The following is a 20,580-nucleotide window of genomic DNA, read 5'->3' as shown; positions in this document are numbered from 1 at the left end:
AACATGGCCTACCTAACGATTCAGGCACACAATGAGGGTTAAATTAAGCCAGGTATAGATTTGAACTATTGCCTAAAATGACCTTAGGCAACATCTATGAGTACTTTCGAAGTAAAAAATCCGTAAAGGCAGTTTCAACGTGGAAAATAAAAATATATTTCAAAAATCAATACATACGCCATTAAAATTGGAGCCACGAAATTGAGTAAATCGGCAAATATTTGAATAGTACAGGGACATATGAGCTCTGGCCCAAAGGTTTTGATGAGCATAGTTGTTAGGTTTCCGCGGCTTTCTAGCGATTGATCCTCACGAACTAGAAGATTTTTTTCCAATTTACCACTTTCACTGCAAATAGTTTTGCAAAATTTTTAATCAATTTAAGCAAATGGAGATAACAAAAATTAAAATTTTGATAAGCGTAAAGGATTAAAAAAGTAGAAACATTATTATCTCAATTTTTATTTCATAAAATAAAATTTAAAAACTATTTAATCAACTAGATTAAATGTTGATAAGCTTTTCCGTGCTACTTTTTGATAAATTTATTTTTGTTCAATATAAAAGATGTGAATTATATAATTTGACGTTTAATCTGAAGATGGTGAACGTGTTAAATTGGAGAGATGGATTGAACAGCGCCGCGTATGACCCGTTGGAAATATACGGCAGATATTTTAAAATCTCAACCAATCTCATTAAATAATCGAAATTGGATGGGCAGCCAAAACGATATCGATCCTACCATCCACACCCTGCAGTTAAGCCGTTACTTACCCAGAAAATCTTTCGTGTATGAAAGTGATATTCCAAAAGTAAAAATATGTACATTAATCCACAGATTCCTTTTACATTTACCTTTCTTTATTTCGATTTTCTTGCGTTTGTATTGAGATGGTAAATTTATCTAGATGTTTATGAGTTTCTGCAGCCTGTAAATCAGGTCTCAAATCATAAACGTCGGAATCTTTTAACGGCTGTTTGTATCCTTTAAGAAGCAATCTAATAAAGAGAAGGACTTCTTGTTAATAAAAATTAGGAATTTTTAAATGAAAAAGTCAATATAACGGCGTTGCGGAGTTCTGGCAAAATAAAGTTGGTTCGATTCCAGCTTGTATTTCAGGTAAAACAGTTTTGAATTTAACCCTTTTTCTAGAGTTGTAAGTTGTAGATGATAAGCCTAATATTGTTGACAAATTTAAATTTCGCCTGTTTTTGTCGAATTCGTAAGTAAAACTAAGACTCTAGATTAGTCGAGAATAAAAACCATGAACAAAATATATATGTTTCGATTTGTTTTTTTCGCAATTCATTTTTCCGGAAAATGAATGATTTTTTTGTTTATTCTTTTCATGTAAATTTTTGTGTGTTAGAAATTAAAGTAAGTGTATGGAAATCAAAGCATATTTAAAAAAATTAACTACTGAAAATTAACCAAAATTATAATATAATATAATTCTTATTACGATATAGAGGTCGTGGACGGTTAATCATTATCCATGTTGAAATATATTTTTTTCGGGAAAAAATGTAAACAAAGAAATTTACCGGTTAATATTTCGGAAAATGATTAAAAAACATGTATTATTCGTAAAATTTGAGCTTTTTATCGAACAACTTATTGCGCATTGTAGCCCGACCATCTCTAATAACGACAATGAAGGTCATTCGCTCACTTAGGGGAAGCTAGCTGATTTTGAGTGAATTATTTATTTTTCAATAGGAAGTCCGTCAGAAGAGTAGGCTAGTAGTAATACACTGTGATTGGTACAATCATATTTATTAATACCATTTTTCTAAAATTAAAATAACAAGAATGTTAGAAACATTTGAACGTTAAAGTAAAACAACTGATTCAAAGAAAAATACTGTTTTTAAAATCATTTTGAAATTTAGTCCTATTAAATTTGACATAGTTAAAACACTTTATAAATAATAAAGTTATGCCTGCTTAAAAAGTTTCCTAATTTCTCCACATTTTTTCCTTCTTAAAATATTTATCATATTTAATCTATGATTTTTTACTCTTAGAATTACTGATATTATCTTATATCCCGCGGAGCAAGGATAACTTTGCTGCGTTTGATTTTTGTACTTTTATATTGGAAATACCATTGTTTTATCTCGTGTAACCTAATCCGTTGTTATCTGAACCTAGATCAACAGCGTTTTCTGTATTGGTTTCCTTAATTGAAACCAGTAATTTTGAAACTAATCTTTTAATGTTAATAATAGAAAAAATGCATAAATAAACAGCTCAGTTTCCTAAAAAGGGGAACAAAATAATAGGCACTTACTCGTTCATCCACGAATAAAGTAGACTTGAAAAGAAAGACGCTTCGTTTTCGGGTGATTCATTCTGATCAGTTAAATCAAGATTAAAAAAGAACCGTTTCCTTCCGCTAATTAATGGGTATTTCTGAACTCACCAATGTTAATGAATCGTCTTCATTCGGTATTCGATAAACTGATTTGTTATACGAAACAAACGATAATGCGAACATCAGAAACGACAATGGATATTCGATCATAAACAAAGTAAAAGGAACTGGATGCTCTAGAAATTGCTGCGCAGAGATTATTCAGAAATAGAGCGGAAACCATTATTTAGCAAATGAACATTTTCAGTTAAATACTTAACAATGGTTAACTATGTTGCAGCGATGTAGTACTGACAATTAAGGTTTAAGTCAATTAACAGCTCTTAGTAGAAATACAATACAACATAAATAATTTATAATCACAAAAGTATATCTGCTGCAAAAATCACTAATTTTTCTACAAAACTTATTTTGGTTTCTCAAAACAAAAAGATATTTAAGATATTTAAGCATTTTCAAAATTAAGCTCTAAGATTCAAAAACCTTTTGTTGAGGAATGAGTGGATGTCTGCGATACTGTAATTACCTATATTGTTTGTAGTGTTTTCCGCGGTTTCGTAGTCGTTTATTTTGGGTGGACCTAGGTTTATTTTAAGAGACTTTAGATGGACATTTTTATCATAAGAAACATGTTGTAGGTTTGCAATTCCGCATACTTTTTAAAATCAATTGAAATATTGCTCACACAATAAATATTTAATTTATGTAATTGTTATTCCTAAGTTTTAAACTTTGAATCGTCTTTGAAACCCATTTCGAGTGTCAAATACCCTTAATTCGCGATAGAGTGGTCTTTTTCTAGAGCAAGAAGCGACATCCAGTTTAGTACGTTCTAATTCAGATCTCAACGGATTCAGCTTCATCCACTCGCTTCTGTTTATCAAACCGCGGCTTCTAAGAATGCATTACAAACAGCGAAATCATAGGTAGGCCTCAGCATAAATCCCTTTTTTTCCTAGAAATATAAATAAGTCTATTATACCAGGTTGAAATATAATTGCGTAGGCCTACTCCAATTGATGGAATGACCTTGAAGTAAGAAAGGCAAACTGAGCGTCAGCTTTTCAAACTTAACCTCTTGATTAATATCAGTTAACTCATAAGTGGTATTACAATGGTTAACTAAATAAATTTTTTAAAATCATCGATATTTATTGTGCAACATATTTAAAAAAATATTTCGTTTCTTTATGCACAATTTGCCACAAATAATTTAGTTAATATCAATTAACTTGATTTTCTCGGTAAGAAATGACGGCAGAACGAGTGAAGTTTGAAACCTTCCGGACATGAGCTGTTTTATAAATATTTTATAATTTCTGGTATTTATTTAAATTCTCGGACGAACCGATCCTACAGATGTTTCTTTTGTAAGAAAAAAAATTACATTTTTAACTGAAAAAAATATTTTGCTTCCATTTTCTCTGAAGGAAATGATAGCTTATTTTGACAGGCGTGCTTAGCGGCATTTCCTCAATTTGTCATTAACTTTACTAGGCTATTTAGGGCACTGATTATATTAAGTTATATCATCACCGACATTTTCATACTAATTTGGAAACATGTTTTATGTTTTTCCCGTTAAACGAGACATAAAATAGTTCGAATATTAATTCGACCAAAGGTTAAAACCATATCGAAAAACCTGTCCGAAATCTAATAACACCACCCTTTTTTATTTTAAAGGTTTGCAAAATATCAGTAAGCAATTTTATATTTAAATTATCTTTGTTGTGTCAGTTTTTTAAACAAATTCAATTCAGAGAAATATAAAATTTTAGGGGGCTGTTTTTGAAACCCCTCTTAAGAAAGATTAAGCTTTGGTAGAACCCCCACGACCTTGATTACGCAGGGCCGTAAGAGTAGATTTCCGGGCCCTTATTTCTGTTTGATTTCTGAGAATAGGTAGGATTAATAGTTCTATTTATTTCATAGAATTTTGGTTAAAAATACTAAAAACAATTTTAAACTGTTACCCTATGATATATAAAAAATATTTAATTATATTACCTTTTTATACTTTAAAATTGCTTTATTTTCATTCTAAATTTTGCTTCAACAAAATGGTCAATTATACGGTCATAATATATGACATTGTTAAACAATTCGTTTTCTTATTTATGTCTGACGGACGGACAATGTCTGTTGGGAAATTAGACGTATTTGCATCTCTTTGGTATCGATTCTATCGAGCTCGTTAACCAACTACCTGCGCACGTAATGGATGTTAAGATAACACAGGACCCATGAGTAAATTAGTGTAAAAAATGTTAGTTCTAGATCATTTGTGTAGACTAAAGCATTTACTATACTCTGTTTAAATACACTCTGCATATTGAGTCATAGCTTCATACATAACTGAAAATAAACTTAACTTTTGAAATTTAGTCAATTTTGCCTAGGCCAAAATTACCTTAAATATACTCAACCCTCCCTCTAAACTACAGTCAGATTTAAGCAAATTTATTTAAGAATCACAACTATAAATGAGAAAGCAAGTATTAAATTATTAGCCCAACTAACATAAATGTAAACATTAAGTTTCGGCATGGCAATAAAAAGCCCTCTCCTCCCCTGTAACATTTAGTTACTCTTGTACACATGCAAACTCCCCCTTGCTGGGTCACGTCTTTTGGTTTGTATCTTAGGTACTGAACGTGTCATGAAAATCACTGCCAATTGTGTTTAAAATTCGGAGTAACCTTTACTTGCTCTGCCAATTTACCATTGAAGTGGAAAAAAGTTGGTCGCTAAAAGTAGCCTTTAAAGTTCTTTATTATATTAACATATTTACCTTTTGATGAAAGGACACGAAATACGACCTAAAGGTTACAAGGCCGGTCATAGCCGAAAGGCACCAAAATATGAACTGAGCCCCAGAACGTCGAGTGCCATAACGTTTTCCCATGACAATCAAGGTAAGAGTGAAAACCTTTAAATATTTAAAAAAGTTTGTCAATCGCAGAAGCAGACCATTGTCTTCGTTCAAACACAAGGAAAGAATATAGTATAGGGTATACGCCGCCATTTTCTATTAGACATTTGATTGAGTTTATAATTTTATTAACAATAAAGCCACAGTTTTCGAGAAACATTGTAAATTTGAGTTTTATCTCTAATTTCCAAAATTATCTTATATTCACCAATATAAGTAGAAGATACGGCGCAATTTTCTTCGTATTAATACATTTTGATATATCGTAAGGTACACAATGGTAGTATTACTACTGTTGGACTTACCTACGATTTGATTTTTTTCCTTATATTATATAATCTTTCTTGTAATATGGTTTTTTCAACGGATTTTTCTTATTTCTAACGGGATCAGGGCTAGGAATAGAGATTTGGGTGGGAACAAATCATTTCAATAAACACATAAGATAAAAATTATGTGCCCCATTAATTTTCGTTTTCGGCGTTTTGAGCAGTTGGATCTTGTTATGCACGTCCCGTTTTTTGATCATTTTCTTAATTTGAAGTCGATGTAGACGAATATTGGGAGGTAACGTAGGTTTTCTATTTTTTTACCTTAAAATTTCATTTGGATTAAGCGCTTTTGACTAATATCAAAGTGTAGTATCTGCCACGTTGCAGAACACCTTCACATATGGTTGAATTTAAATGTCATTTTCCCGTGTAATTTACCTAACATGTGAAATATTTGAAACCTCACAGGTACTACACTTGGATCTTAACCAAAAGGCCAAGAGGCTGCAGTTTGTTGTTCGACTGGCAATATACAGGGTGTTTCAGAAGTCAGTACAGTAACTTTGAGGTGTTATAGAGATCGAGTAAAGATGTATGACTGTCTTTGTCGCGATCCTCTGCGCCGAATAGGAAAAGCGCTAGAGAGCGTTAAAGTTTGGCCTAAAAACGCCTAAATGTAAGCTTCCAACGAACACAAGAACTCAGATAGAAAGCCGGTTTTAAAGGGGTAGTAGGAAATTGTACTACTACAAAAAACTCTAAATTTTTGAGTGCAAAAAACTTTTATTTTTTAAAGCAAATGCTCAAAATGTCGTCCAACAGCTCCTAAACAAAGTCGGCAGCGATGAATAAGGGATGAACGTACGGCCTGAAACACTCCAAGTGTGGTACGAATCTTTTCCGAAGCTGCGTGTATTCTTGCGACCAAATCCACATCCGTCTCCACTGGTGTCTCGTAGACAATTTTCTTCATTCACCCCACAGGAAAAAGTCAAGTGGGTTTAAATCCGGTGATCTTGCAGGCCATCTGACTGGACCTCCTCTGCCAATCCATCACCCTGGATATTGCTCGTCGAGGAACGCTCGTACCCGCAAGGAAAAGTGAGCCGGAGCCCCATCATGCTGAAACCACATGTGTCTTACAATTGCTAACGGGACGTCTTCAAGAAGGTCAGGTTAGACGTCACGAAGGAAAACAATGTACGTCGTCCCATCTAGTCTTGGCGGCAACATGTACGGACCAATTAACACATCTCCAACGATTCCAGCCCACAAATTTACGCTAAACTTTTCTTGAAATCCACGGGTAATGTCGCATGTGGATTGATGTGGGCCCATTCATGCTGGTTGTGCGTGTTGAATATGCCCTCCCTGGAAAATATGGCTTCGTCACTAAACAGTACAGATCTTGGAAAAACAGGATCTTGGGCGGTTTGCTCGGAAAACCATCGTGCGAACTCCAGGCGCAATGGTAAATCGGTCGCTTTGAGATCTTGCACCTTTTGCCGGTGATAAGGGTGCAGTCCGTCATCGTGAAGAACACGCCAAACGGACGAATGATTGTACCCCAATGAATGCGCGACAGCACGTGTGCTGGTTGAAGGGTTGTTATGAAAGGCCTGCAGGACATCCGTTCCATCCGGGGATTGCGCATATCCCTTGGGCGGCCAAGGTCTTGATTGATCGCCTAAAGAAATATCCAAAATATCTCGTCTTCAAAATAAAGTTAACAGTAATTTCTTACCCGTGTTGCACCTGTCTCGCGCAGTCGCTGATGGACATTCGTAAAAGTTCTTGGATTTGGGATATTTCTGTTCGGGTACCTTTCACGGTAAAGTTGTTGAGCAACATTTGCATTACCATCCGCTCGTCCGTACGTAAAATGAATGTCCGCAAGTTCTTCAGTGGTATATCGATAACGCTCCATGACGGGTAGTAATCTCAAACTGATGGAGAAAATACAGGACCAACAGGCCTTTAAATACCGTTTTTAGTCGCAGCGAAACAAATGATTAGACCTGTTGCTAGGCGGTTTCCAAACAGGACTGGACATTTCTTCTAGCAACATGTCTACTCATTTGTTTCGCTTCGACTAAAAACGTTATTTCAAGGTCTGTTGGTCTATTTTCTCAATTGTCTCTGCAGGCCTTCCTTAACGAACCTTCGACCAGCACACGTGCTGTCGCGCATTCGTTGGGGTAAAATCATTCGTCCGTTTGGCGTGTTCTTCATTGCTGCCGACTTTGTTTAGGAGCTGGAGGACGACATTTTGAGCATTTGCTTTAAAAAATAAGTTTTTTGCACTCGAATATTTAGAGTTTTTTGTGGTAGTACAATTTCCTACTACCCCTTTAAAACCGGCTTTCTATCTGAGTTCTTGTGTTCGTTGGAAGCTTACATTTAGGCGTTTTTAGACCAAACTTTAACGCTCTCTAGCGCTTTTCCTATTCGTCGCAGAGGATCGCGACAAAGACAGTCATACATCTTTACTCGACCTCTATAACACATCAAAGTTACTGTACTGACTTCTGAAACACCCTGTATTCTCAAGAGAGTAGGTCAACGAACGATATTTTACTTGAAGTAGATAAAATATAATGTTTCAAAATCATTTATTGATATATTTTAGTTAATAACATTAATGTTCACCCGATAAGGTGTTTTCTGAATGCTAGTTCGTGTTCTGGATTCAAAGCAACAAAATCCTAGTCACTAATCCAATTTGAAAAAGTTACAACCCTTTTTCCCCCAAAACCCCGATAACATAACTTTACGTCTTCAAGAAACCTACTGTAGTTTTGTTCCGGGCTCATCCATTTTTGGTCTTGATTTTAGAAACAAAGGATGCGATACCTGTACATAAAGCTCATCCAATTCGTATTACCAATGAATCCAAATTCAATTTTTATAAGCTGACGCCTATTATTTTTATTTCGGTAAAATGGAACCCCACTAACCTCGTTTTTATTATTTCTGGGAATTGGTAAGAATAGCGCCCCTCCTATAAATTTGTCATGATTGTGTAATAATAAAACATTTCTTACAAGAAATCTGTTGGCGTTAAAATTATTTTGCCAAAATGCATAGTTTAGGAGATATAATAAATAGAAAATTGTATATTATTGAACCGCCCCCAACACACATCACCTTACTTTACACTACTTTACGTAACCTTACCTCACCTCACCTCAACCGGAACAATACCTTACAATACGCGAAAGGTAAGATATCTATAAGTAACCTTATCAAAACGGAATCGTACGCTAAGTATTGGGGCATGACGGCGCCGCACCTTCGCTGCGCTTTCGTTCTGGGGGCGTGCGGTGCCCCCCCCCCCTCATTCTCGCTATTAAATCTGGGCCGTGTACAACGTGGCCTAAAGGACAGTAACTAGTCATATCGTACCGAATATTTTCCGACCCAATATAAACCTCACATTAAACATACCTTTATCAATTAAAATATTGTCTTTCCACTAGAAAACGTAATTCGTCCCTAAAACTAGCTTGATTTTTTCCAACCTAAATCTCCTATTTTCAACCCTAGTCCCGCTTTTTTGGTGGGATAAAAACACATTTATATCGTAAAATAGGTTTTTTTTTCATTAAGTATCATTAATTTACCTCTAAAATCTAATAGATTTTCTTCATTACCCCAATTTTATTAACCATGTGTATCATATCTATAACTGATGATTTGCACCTATATATTCAGTATATCCTGTACTATAATTGTACCAAATACGATTACATACTGCAGTTACTTTACACTAAAATTCGCAATCAAAACCAGCATGTTAGTGTTAAACAGATACATCTTCTCTTATTAGTACAATTTTAGAATCAGAATTGCACATTACAATAGTGACTCAAATGTTTTGGCGAAATCGCAGAATTTGTAAATTAACATTAACTGTGACATTGAGTGAGCGGTAATTATTTAAAAAAAAAAGAAAAACGCTTAGCATGTTTTTACCTTTCATTCGTTTCTACAAATCGTTAATTAGTATGTTATATAGGCGGCGACACAATGTATCCTGAAGTAAAGTTCAGTTTGTCCGTAGCCAGGATTTAATGTTAACTATAGATTCTGACAATATTTGCATCCACTACAGTTCGAGTGAAAAATAAATTTCAACCTTGGCAGTGGCTATAGGGTCTATGTGAACTAATTGCGAGAGATCAAATTTGGCCGTGCTCGTTCAGAGTGACTAAATAAGAAACGACTCCCTTTTTAAGGGTTTTTGTACGTTTGATATTTGCTTTAGCTTCTAAAATTATGATCATGTGCTTAAAAAGAGAATATTGTGACATATTTTTGGCGGATCAAATATTTTTTCATTTCTGTCCCTAGCTTTAACAAAAGAGCCAAAAAAATTATTTTAAAAGATGAAATTTTGACTATAAACATGCTGCCTTTAGTCTCCGCTACAACCCTGAAATATGGAACAATAATAAGAGGAAACATACTGCTTTTACACAAAAAGGGCGTTATTTGAAAGAAAAGGGAAATCGTTACAAAATTTTAATTGAAAGGAATTTTAAATCGCTTCTAAAATTAACATAAAGCGGCTAACAAACACCAAAAGTTCTTCAACTTATATTTCGCCAACCTCTCAATGAAACAGAGTCACCGTATCTTTGTGGTCCATGCCTTTAATAACATTGCCTCGTCCTAAAACCCGACATAGAAGAAGTATTATAAGATTATTTGAATTGTTAACTCACAAAGGTGACGAATTTCACTAGTGCTGCCAGAAATTCATCGGATAAGAACACTTGTCCGCTGTTCATATTTTGAATTATGTTTAATAATGATATTAAAACGAGCCCCGTTGTTAATACCTAGAAATGTAAGCAAAGTTTTAAATGACATCAAATACGTAAATATTACTATATAATATTAAAAAGAATAATACTACAAATAATGTTTAAATGTTTGATCCACTACGCCGTGCAATTATGTGTTGAAATGGTGGTTACCTAGCGTTTATCTGGCAGCTTGTACCCTCATAAAAAGCAGAATATTTTTTGTAAATATTTCAAAAACCACTAAAATGAACAATCAAAAATTAGTGGGCTCTCTATTGCCGAAATTACTCTTTGAGGGTCTGTACTTCTCTGTTATTTGACGTAGCATTAACCATTAAAACCCTTACGATTTAAAAGTTACAATCAGAACGGCGACGGCGGCTAAAAAGAGATTTAACGCCTTGGCGATTCTGTGATAAAAGTCGGCTCCAACAAAGGCCAAACCAAGATGAAGGATTATTTTTGAAGACAATTGATCTTTAAGGTGCTTCTATACTAACCTTCTCTCATTTTTGTTTAATTTTATCAAATTCGTTTTTGAAACAATAACCAGGGTGGGCAACATTTTGATTTTTGTAAAAAAATCAAATTAATCGATTTTTTTATTTAAATCAGATTTTTATTGATTTTTTTAATTTAAATCAGATTTTTATTGATTTTTTTTATTTTTATGATTTTAATTAAAATACTACAAGTTAGTACCATATTTTTACCTAAAACAAATATGTTTTAATTTTTAAAGACTTAGTCTATATGTATAATGAATTAATTAAATTTAAGCTAATAATCATATATAAGTTAATTTTTTGGTACTTTACAAATAAAATTCGGCGGAATCTCCACCTACAGGTAGAATACAATGCAACATTGGGGTGGAAGTATAAGAAAGATTATATTTAAACACAAATTATAGCAATTGGCGAAGTTTTTTCTTTTTCAAAAATACTATTGATTTAAATCAGCCAACCCTGATAATAACGAGCTGTTGAGATTAAATAACTTAATTTAAAATACAAATTTTAAACGATTAGCGTTATCCAATATTTACGTACTAATATATTACGGAGAGGTATTACAATCACCGTGTCTGTCATAGAATTAGAGAAAAGGTTTTCCCAAAAGCGCCCTCTTTTTGTCATTGGGTGTACTATAATTTTCAATTGCGAATTGTGATTGTACGTGAAGAATCTTCGACGTTTGTGACGGACCGAATGCTGAGGGTTACGGTAGACGTCTCAACGTCCAAATGACACGGTTTCTACCAAATGTTCACGGTATACGCCATAATACCATTTTGCGAACCCGAGCCCTCCTGCGTGACAGGCGAGTGTTCTACCACAGAACCACCGATACATGTTACGGTTTATTGAAAATTAGAAGCTCAGCTTAAGAGTATATTAATAGTTTTTAGAGTCTTAAATTTTTTACGTATGAAAATTTAAAGGTCAAATCTTGTTTTAGCGCAGTCAGCAGAGATAAGACGGTTAAAGGGTGGAACCCGTGGGGGATCCACTTAGTCAGGTTGTCTATCGGTACTTTCCATCCGTTAAGGGTCATTAATGAATACAAGTGGTATACAACGCGCTTTTTTCTTTTTGCTTACTTTACTCGTAACTTCGTAATTTATTTTACGTGTTTTCTTATCGGCTTATATTTTGAGATATGCGCTGTTGTTTAGCCTTCACTCTTCAGTTAAAGGAAAAGTCCAGGTTGGGTAAAACGTGGGTTTATTTGAAAGATCATGTTTAAATATACTCAAATATATCAGTCGCAAAATTGTATTTTTTTTAATGACGATAAATTAATTTTTAAACGAGCGAAATTTACCGCCAAGCGATCTGCCATTTTTTGTTTCGGGGTGACGTTTTAGGACTTTAATCACGCGCTGTTCGCGCTATAACAGGCTTTAACAGCGCTCTGTTCCCCGCGTGCGCTTGCTCCGCGTGCGGTCTGTAGAGCGAAGGCGAAAGAAAATGGCAGCTCGCTTGGCGGTAAATTTCGCTCGTTTAAAAATTAATTTCTCGTCATTAAAAAAAGATGGAATTTTGCGACTGATATTTTTTAGTATATTTAAACATGATCTTTCAAATAGACCCAAGTTTTAAACAACCTGGACTTTTCCTTTAAGGTTTTTTTGTGTGCGTTATTAGCCGGGAATTGTTAACGGTAAGGTGTTTTTTGGTTTTTTCTATTATAATTATGGATTGGCATTTTCTGGTTTTCTAAGTATTGGAATTACTTTGTTGTTTGATTGGGTTATTATATATTTTATATTTCATATTTATGTTATTACTGTGGGTATTTAGATTGACCTTTTCTTGATTCCTAAGAATTCAACTAACTTGTTACTTAGTTGGGTTATTATTATATATTTTTCTATTGGTTATTTACTTGTTTGTTGATGTGGGGGTTAATTCATGTCTACGATTTTTTATTTGCATTGATTTTTATCGGCTTTGTTGGGTGGTCGTCATGAGCCCACGCAGTTTTTATTAGTGCTTTCATTTACAGTTTTGGTTTTCGCTTTAGATTTGTTTTTCCATATAAATAGGATTGTTTAAGACATATTACACAATGGGTTGGTTTTTCTCTATAAAATAGTTTCTTGCACGTATAATTTACGTTTCGTGACCGTTCTAATAATTTTAAATTTTGTATTTTATAATTCTCGTTTTGTTGCTTTGGTAATTTAATAACCTTTTGGGTCTAAAGTTGGTTATTTGTTCTATTGATATTGAAAATTTGTTTAATGCAATAACATTTGTAATATTTATAATTAAAATAAAAAAATATCTACTGATTACGATAGCACCAGGATAACATTTTTGGTTGTAATAATTCAATGGCAAAATATCATTGAGTTCTGTGTCTAGTAGTTAATACACCCAACTTGACCAAGGGCAAATTCTTCAAAGGAGAGGTATATTTTGGCAAGCTTGCCAACTTGTTTTCATTGCAAAAAGGGCCCATAATATTTTTTATCGGCTCTAGTAACGTTTTGAAAGTTAATATTATAGTGGCAAAGCAAAGTCTCGCCGATCCTATTGATATGAGGAAATGGAAAACAAAGAGGTTTATATTTTCAATCAGCAGATGTCCGAATGCACTAGGATTTAAATCATATGATAAATTTAAATGGCATTTCACATTTCGAAGAACCCAAAAGATATACAGTTACCGTGTAGTATATATTGGCCTTATGTGTAATAAAATGATGTTTGAGATCTCACCGCTTTGGCGATGGTGAGTTTGGACCATGGAATGTGACATTTATTGGATTTCTTGAACGAGTGAATCTCCGAGAAGAAAAACAACCAGAGGAATCCACAGGGAATCCACACGAGCACCGTATTCTGAAAACACGGAGTGAAATCCGGGTTGGATGTGTACCATGTTAGGTTGGAGTCCTATATCAGAACGAAAGAAACCATTCATCAAAATGTTAATTTAAAAAAAATGTAATGACACAGACACTTATTGAAAAGATTTTATGACTTGGATAGTTCTAACATTTAAAAATGAAATTACACAGACACTTTTTCACAAAATTTTATAAAATTTTAATATTTTTTAATTTAACAATCTTAAGACAAGGCGCAGAAAGGCTTGCAAATTCTGATAAGATTATTGTCTCTTGTCACTACCCTGTCGTGCAAAGTTAATCCCACAATCATATAGGTTGGGTTTCAAGAACATAACAATGGTGGAAACCATTTCCCTAGTGTTTTTAAAATTGCAACTTAATCTATGCTAATAAGAAACACTTACGATAAAAAAGTGTCACGAGCATAAAGCCTTTCAGTAAAAGCTATCGACTTCTAGCTCAACACTTGCTAGCTCCTTATACTAAAAAGACCATAAGTGCGAGGTCTCACGATCTTGGAGACCAGAGAAAGTGACCTTCGTTTTTATTAATATAGAACTTGACGAATCAACTTGTTTCGATAGTTTTAAACCTTAAATCGAAAAGTAATTGAATCAAGTAAAATAATAACATTTCCATTGATATCCTAATCGAGAGTTTTAGCATAAAATGGACCACAAAAACCAATATTATGTCGCGGACACCAAACGCTTTTGTCGACTTTCAGAGAAGGCACCGCACACAAGGTTATTTGGGATATCTACCGAATCGATAAAGAATAGGTTCAATTTAATAAATAAAGGTACATCGGATAATAGTTATAACCTCTTCTTCTCGTTTTCGTTATTGTTAATCAAAAAGCGATCTCAACGATACTTTCTCCAAGGCTAAGGGAAGATGATGGTAATTGCTAGTCGTGGCCCTTGGTGGGGTGAAAGATATCGGAGCGAGAGAATGATTATAAAAATAAGGGAAGGAAAACAAAAGGGGGGAGGTTCGGATTTCAGTCTGGTAACACTTTGCCTGCGATTAAATTCCAAAAATCTTTATTTACGTACTAAAATATACATACATACAATGAACAAATATCAGACGGTAAGGATATTATAGCACGGGAATTAAAATGCAATCCAGTAAATTAGGGCGTGGGTTAATATTATACACTCTACGGAACACAAAATAATAAACGAAAGGGAAATGGAAATCTGATTCTAATTTCCTGTCATTAGCGCGAGACATTCAAATGCTCTGACCACAATTTTTATCATTAACATTTCGATTACTTACAATCATTTATGGGATCAGTCCCCATTTCTCGGGCGAAAGTCATCGGTTTGTTAAAGCGAGGGAAATGAAATAACTAAATACACTATTCTTAAATAAAACTACAATTAAAGATGCTACAATTAACTTCACTACAAATAAGACTTATGTAACAAAAAGGAATACACTAGACTGCGAAAAAGATTTATATATGGGACAGAAAACAATTCGGAACGACCGTGAAAATAGTGGGACCTCCTAAGGGATAATCTACGGATAAAATGAGCTCTCACACTCGGGCCTGATTTTATCCTCTTCGGACCATAGCGAGGGAAAAACCCTTTTGCCTCTTTGTATTTTGGGAATTCTTCCAGTCTTTTACTGGCTACTATAGATTCTGACCCTAGGTATCTACGGGGGGAGGGAAGGAACGGAAAATTGTACTCATCACTGGTTATTTTCGGCTCGTCAGTTTGCTTTTCTCTGGGACGTTGTAGCACTTCGTTACGGTACGATTGGGGTCCGGATTGCGCAAGATGCTCACACACGTGGTTTTCTTTTCGCGTTCGTGGGATTTGACAGTTCGATTCGATTACGGCACGGGACACGGATTACGGCAAAACATGGACCGGATTACGGAAAGAACGTCCGGATTTCTACGTCAAACTTCAAGACGGGGGCATTGGCGAGGATGTAGATACGTCAGGGATTTTGGCAAAAGTGAAGAACAGCCCCCCTCCTTTTTTTGGTTTTTTATTTTCTGAGATGAAAGCCCATTGTGTAAGGAGTACGAAGGTAATTTTTTTAGTTAACGCGTTTTGAAAACCGTCAATTTCAATGCATTTTCGACAATAGTTTAATGTGAGTTCTATACTTTTTCTCCCGAGATAAAGCAGGACACGTGAAATCAAAATTTATGTTTGGTGTGAACTAAGGAGTAATACTGAAAATGAAATTTGTAGTGGTAGTGTAGACTATACTTAACTCTTACAAATAAGGGATTTGGGTGTGAACTGAATATGTTAATGATATGTACCTCAAAGAACGGAATTTTTTAACAATGCCAAATTAAGATTTAACCGCAATTTATTTTAAAAAGATATGATCAATGTAAAATTGTTACTTGCCAGCAATTTTTACAACGGGAAATACGACATATTTCGAGATTTGTTGGTTTATTTGATGACGTAGGACTGATGAGGAAGACGATTCTTTAAATTTCGAGATTTTAATAAGTTTTGGAGAACGTAGGACTGTTGACGAAAAAGGAAAAGGCTGAAATGCAGAGCAGTACTAACTTTTAACGGTTTGGATTTTTACCCTACTAAGACTTCTGTGTGATGTTGACTTATACAACGTCGAATGTAATCTAAGTATTGCGCCTAACGGCGCCGCGCACTATCTTCACTGGAGCGCTGGGGGCGCGCGGCGCCTCCCCAACCCCGTACTTAAAAAGGCTGTGGGCCAACTATAACGCAACCTAGAGGACATTGTAGTTTCCGGCTAGGCGTTGGATGGAATTAACTGTTTGGTTTCTCATGGGCAATTTGGTTTATCGTCATGGAATTGCGAGGGCCTGGTCCAGTGATGCGAGGGTGATCTGGGTCCCTTTCTTTCCGAACTTCTAGCGGAGGTACATCATGGGTCCCGCTGGACTTCCGGGTAGCTTATTCGTCTTTTTCCTTTTTCTTTTCAGGTTCCATGGAGTCGCGGTCCGTTGAGGGTATTAAGTAGTTAAAGTAGACCTTGCCCGGGCGCACCTCGTGATTGTTGAAGGTCTTTTACGCGTCCGCGCCAGCAAGTCTACGTATGTTGGGAAATACTGAGCCATGAAGAGGAAAGCCTTTAATTAGCACCACCTTGGCGACGGATTAAATATTAGCCTTGTGGAAGGCGGGGGTTTAGTTTATAATTTATTTGACCTATACTATTTAAATGAGCAACTTAATTTTATGTTTAAGGGCGAGGGTAGATCATATGCTATGATCCGTATAAATTTCACTTAATTCCAACAGATCGTTCCGATGTTATTTAATTTTAAGTTAAATGTTAATTTTAAATTAATTTAGTCAATTTGGGATAATTTTTATCGGTTGGGAGTGACGATTTCCGTTCTTTTGATGTATCGAGCGTATTGATTAATTAATCATTAATATAAAAGGGGGATTTTAACATAAATATTGTAACAAGATGGTCAAAACCAGTAATTTTCTAGAAGGCGGGGATTTATATATATATTAGAATCGTGTAGTGTAAGTCAAGCGTATGAAAATAACACTATTAACAAAATTAAATAAAAATTAGGTATTTCTGAGGAGAAGGTGAACCTGAAGGGTTACATAGTTCATAACGAGTTGACTTAAAAGGAAATAATCTGTGGCATTCAAAGAAAAACTTAACTTTGCGGAATACTGGCAAAAGCCAGAGTTTACTTTCACCTGAAAAAGCAAACCCGGTTAGACCTAGAAAGATTTGATAAGAGCATATGTGGATTGTGGATTACCGTAAATTGCACCTTTTACGATCTTCAACTTAAAGGTTGTCTCTAACATTGTGTGACGACCTCTGACCCGAAGGGTTAAGAGCGGGATAAAGTTACCGGTGACGCTTACTATTGCCCCACAGTGAGTCCAATTTGGTTGGAGACCGGTAGCGTCATCCGAGGGGCCCGCTATGTAAGGGACGTCGGAACAATGGACTAACTGTCTCGGTTACGGACTCCGACCTAACCAGACAAATCTTTTCTATTCTCTCTTCTAGAGATATTTATTAGTTGCTTGCCATGCCTCGTAATCTTTGGTAAATATATATATTATTATTAAAAAAGAGTAATTTGAAGTTTAACTCTCGTACATGGTTTATACATAAGCCGACAATTTCCATGCTTCACAAAATATAAATCTAAAACATTGAAAGTAACATTTAAAAATGTTTAATAGACAAAAATTAAAAAATAACGATTTTCTTAAGCTTGTTATACTTCATCGCGTAGTTAAAAAAATTTAACGTCAAATTAATGAGCTTAAAAGAGGCCCAAATTAGAGTATCTAACTTTAAATAATAAACAGAAAAATGTCTCACCTTGACAACGGGTAATTACAATTTGAAGAAGTAAAGATTGTTTAGTGCTTACCATAAAGCTACGTTTACAATCCCACAGTTTTCCTCTAATCGTTTTCTAGCGCGGACTTCACTGGCTTACTTTCCATTCTAGAATTAATCTAACGAGTAGTTTAGTGTCCCTTAAAGTATAATAAGGTTTCCAATTTATTTGTGCATTTTGTTGTCTAATTTTTAAATAAGTTTAAATATTAAAGGTGTTTCCCTTAAGTTCTTCAGTTTCCCCCTCCATAAAAATGGTTAAGGTGTGATAGGTAATAGTTAGTGAAGGGAGCTGTTGGCTCGCGTGGCGTGAAGGGCTGGTCACCACCCTCGTACGCAGTATAAAACGTCCACCTGAATTATTGGCATCAAAAGTCGCTAGACGACTGGCACCTAAGGTGTTGCCTTGGGTATTAGCCTAGCTTATTTATTTTATATTTGTATAAAAAAAATTACATATTTTTTGCAATATTATATCTTAATATATATTATCTGAGCAACATATTATATATCGATCTGCTGGTGGAGAGTTGAAAAATACAAAATCCAGAATTATACCAGGTATCTACTGTGCTTATCCCATTTCTGAACATCACATACGGATATCAATAATCGATATAAATTAGTATTCCTGAGACTGATTTCCAATAATGAGTTTAACATTTTAACTTACCCAAAATTTATTTCCACAAAGTGTTTCCATTACTTCAATTCAAAACATTCTATTTAAGCGTAAATACTTTTTCAAGACGTTGTTGAATCTAATCTATGGAAAAGCATTATTCGTAATATTATTGTATAAAATGCTTCACAGTATAGTATATCTCTGCGATAAAAGTTGTTATCCGAGAAGTTAATATCATAAAATAATTTTAAGATAAAATATATGTCGACGAAGGAAAAACTCCATAGATTTACATTTACATCGTCTGATAACCTCGGACAGATTTCAACCGCAGTAAGAGTTTGAAAGCCGAAGACTTTTTTTTTTTGAGATACACAAACATCGGTGTCGACCCGAGGCCTTAGACACCAGCACACACACAATAACTGATTTATCAGGGTGAGATACGTGTAACGGCCTTGCCAACGGGGGGATACGTGGGGACAGGGGTGGGGACACCCGTGGCGGAAGTATCCCGACCACCCGTTGGGGGATTGGTAGTCGTCCTCACACGGCCTTCCACAAACTCTGCCTCCCGGACGCCTGGGATTACAGGAGTGAGCCACTACTCCCGGCGAAAGCCGAAGACCATTTTAAGCTCAATCATTTTCCACAAATCGAACGCCGATACCTAAATTTGAAACAAAGAAAAGATGGGATTGACTATTTTGCTGAATTTCTGAACTGTCTGAACTGCTGAATTTAGAAGGAAACCTATAAATCCTATTATCTGAACATTTTGACTATTTTGCTGAAGGCTGAATTTCTGAACTCGAAATTTTAAAATCGCTTCATTTCGGCTTCTGTACGGTTTCTGAACGGTTCCTTTTCGGTTCTGTCTTTGAACTTTTTGACTATTCTGCTGAATGTTGAATTTCTGAACTGTCTGAACTTTTTGACTATTTTGCTGAATGCTGAATTTCTGAACTAATTATTTCAACGAAGCATTTATAGCCGTCAGAACGGTTCTGTCCGAATACTTTTTGACTATTTTGCTGAATGCTGAATTTCTGAACTCAAAATTTCAACGAAGCATTTATAGCCGTCAGAACGGTTCTGTCTGAATACTTTTTGACTATTTTGCTGAATGCTGAATTTCTAAACTGTCTGAACTTTTTTACTATTTTGCTGAATGCTGAATTTCTGAACTGTCTGCAATTTTTGATTATTTTACTGAATGCTGAATTTCTGAACTACGTCTGAACTTTTTGACTATTTTGTTGAATGCTGAATTTCTGAACTGTCTGAACTTTTTTACTATTTTGCAGAATGCTGAATTTCTGAACTGTCTGCAATTTTTGATTATTTTACTGAATGCTGAATTTCTGAACTACGTCTGAACTTTTTGACTATTTTGTTGAATGCTGAATTTCTGAACTGTCTGAACGTTTTGACTATTTTGCTGGATGCTTAATTTCTCAACTGTCTGAACTTTTTGACTATTTTGCTGCATGCTGAATTTCTGAACTCAAAATTTTTACAACGCATTTATATCCGTCAGAACGGTTCTGTCTGAACCTTTTGACTATTTTGCTGAATGCTGAATTTCTGGACTGTCTGAACTTTTTGACTATTTTGCTGAATGCTGAATTTCTCGACTGTCTGAACTTTTTGTCTATTTTGCTGAATGCTTAATTTCTCAACTGTCTGAACTTTTTGACTTTTTTGCTGAATGCTGAATTTCTGAACTCAAAATTTTAACAACACATTTATATCCGTCAGAACAGTTCTGTTTGAACTTTTTGACGTTTTTGCTGAATGCTGAATATCTGAACTCAAAATTTCAAC

General features: G+C 34.9%; 1 protein-coding gene across 1 annotated transcript in view; it reads right to left on the bottom strand.

Annotated features, from left to right (window-relative positions):
* The window catches only part of LOC149939325 (ATP-binding cassette sub-family C member 3-like), a 174,192-nt gene extending 155,301 nt beyond the window's left edge, over nt 1-18,891 (bottom strand). The window contains exons 1-8 of the mRNA XM_090179124.1: nt 18,802-18,891; nt 13,630-13,806; nt 10,316-10,432; nt 5,176-5,313; nt 2,430-2,567; nt 2,298-2,359; nt 859-1,002; nt 178-348 (exon numbers count right to left, since the gene is read on the bottom strand). Coding sequence (XP_090035250.1) covers nt 178-348; nt 859-1,002; nt 2,298-2,359; nt 2,430-2,567; nt 5,176-5,313; nt 10,316-10,432; nt 13,630-13,806; nt 18,802-18,831 — 977 coding nt within the window. The 5' untranslated portion in view covers nt 18,832-18,891. The remainder of the gene's footprint in view (nt 1-177; nt 349-858; nt 1,003-2,297; nt 2,360-2,429; nt 2,568-5,175; nt 5,314-10,315; nt 10,433-13,629; nt 13,807-18,801) is intronic.
* Nucleotides 18,892-20,580: the final 1,689 nt, after the last annotated feature.

This window comes from Leiobunum rupestre, chromosome 6, assembly GCF_980474605.1.
Source record: "Leiobunum rupestre chromosome 6, qqLeiRupe1.1.hap1, whole genome shotgun sequence".
NCBI lineage: Eukaryota > Metazoa > Arthropoda > Arachnida > Opiliones > Sclerosomatidae > Leiobunum > Leiobunum rupestre.
Note: the sequence above shows the minus strand (reverse complement) of the source record. Positions and strands in the feature narration are given on the sequence as shown.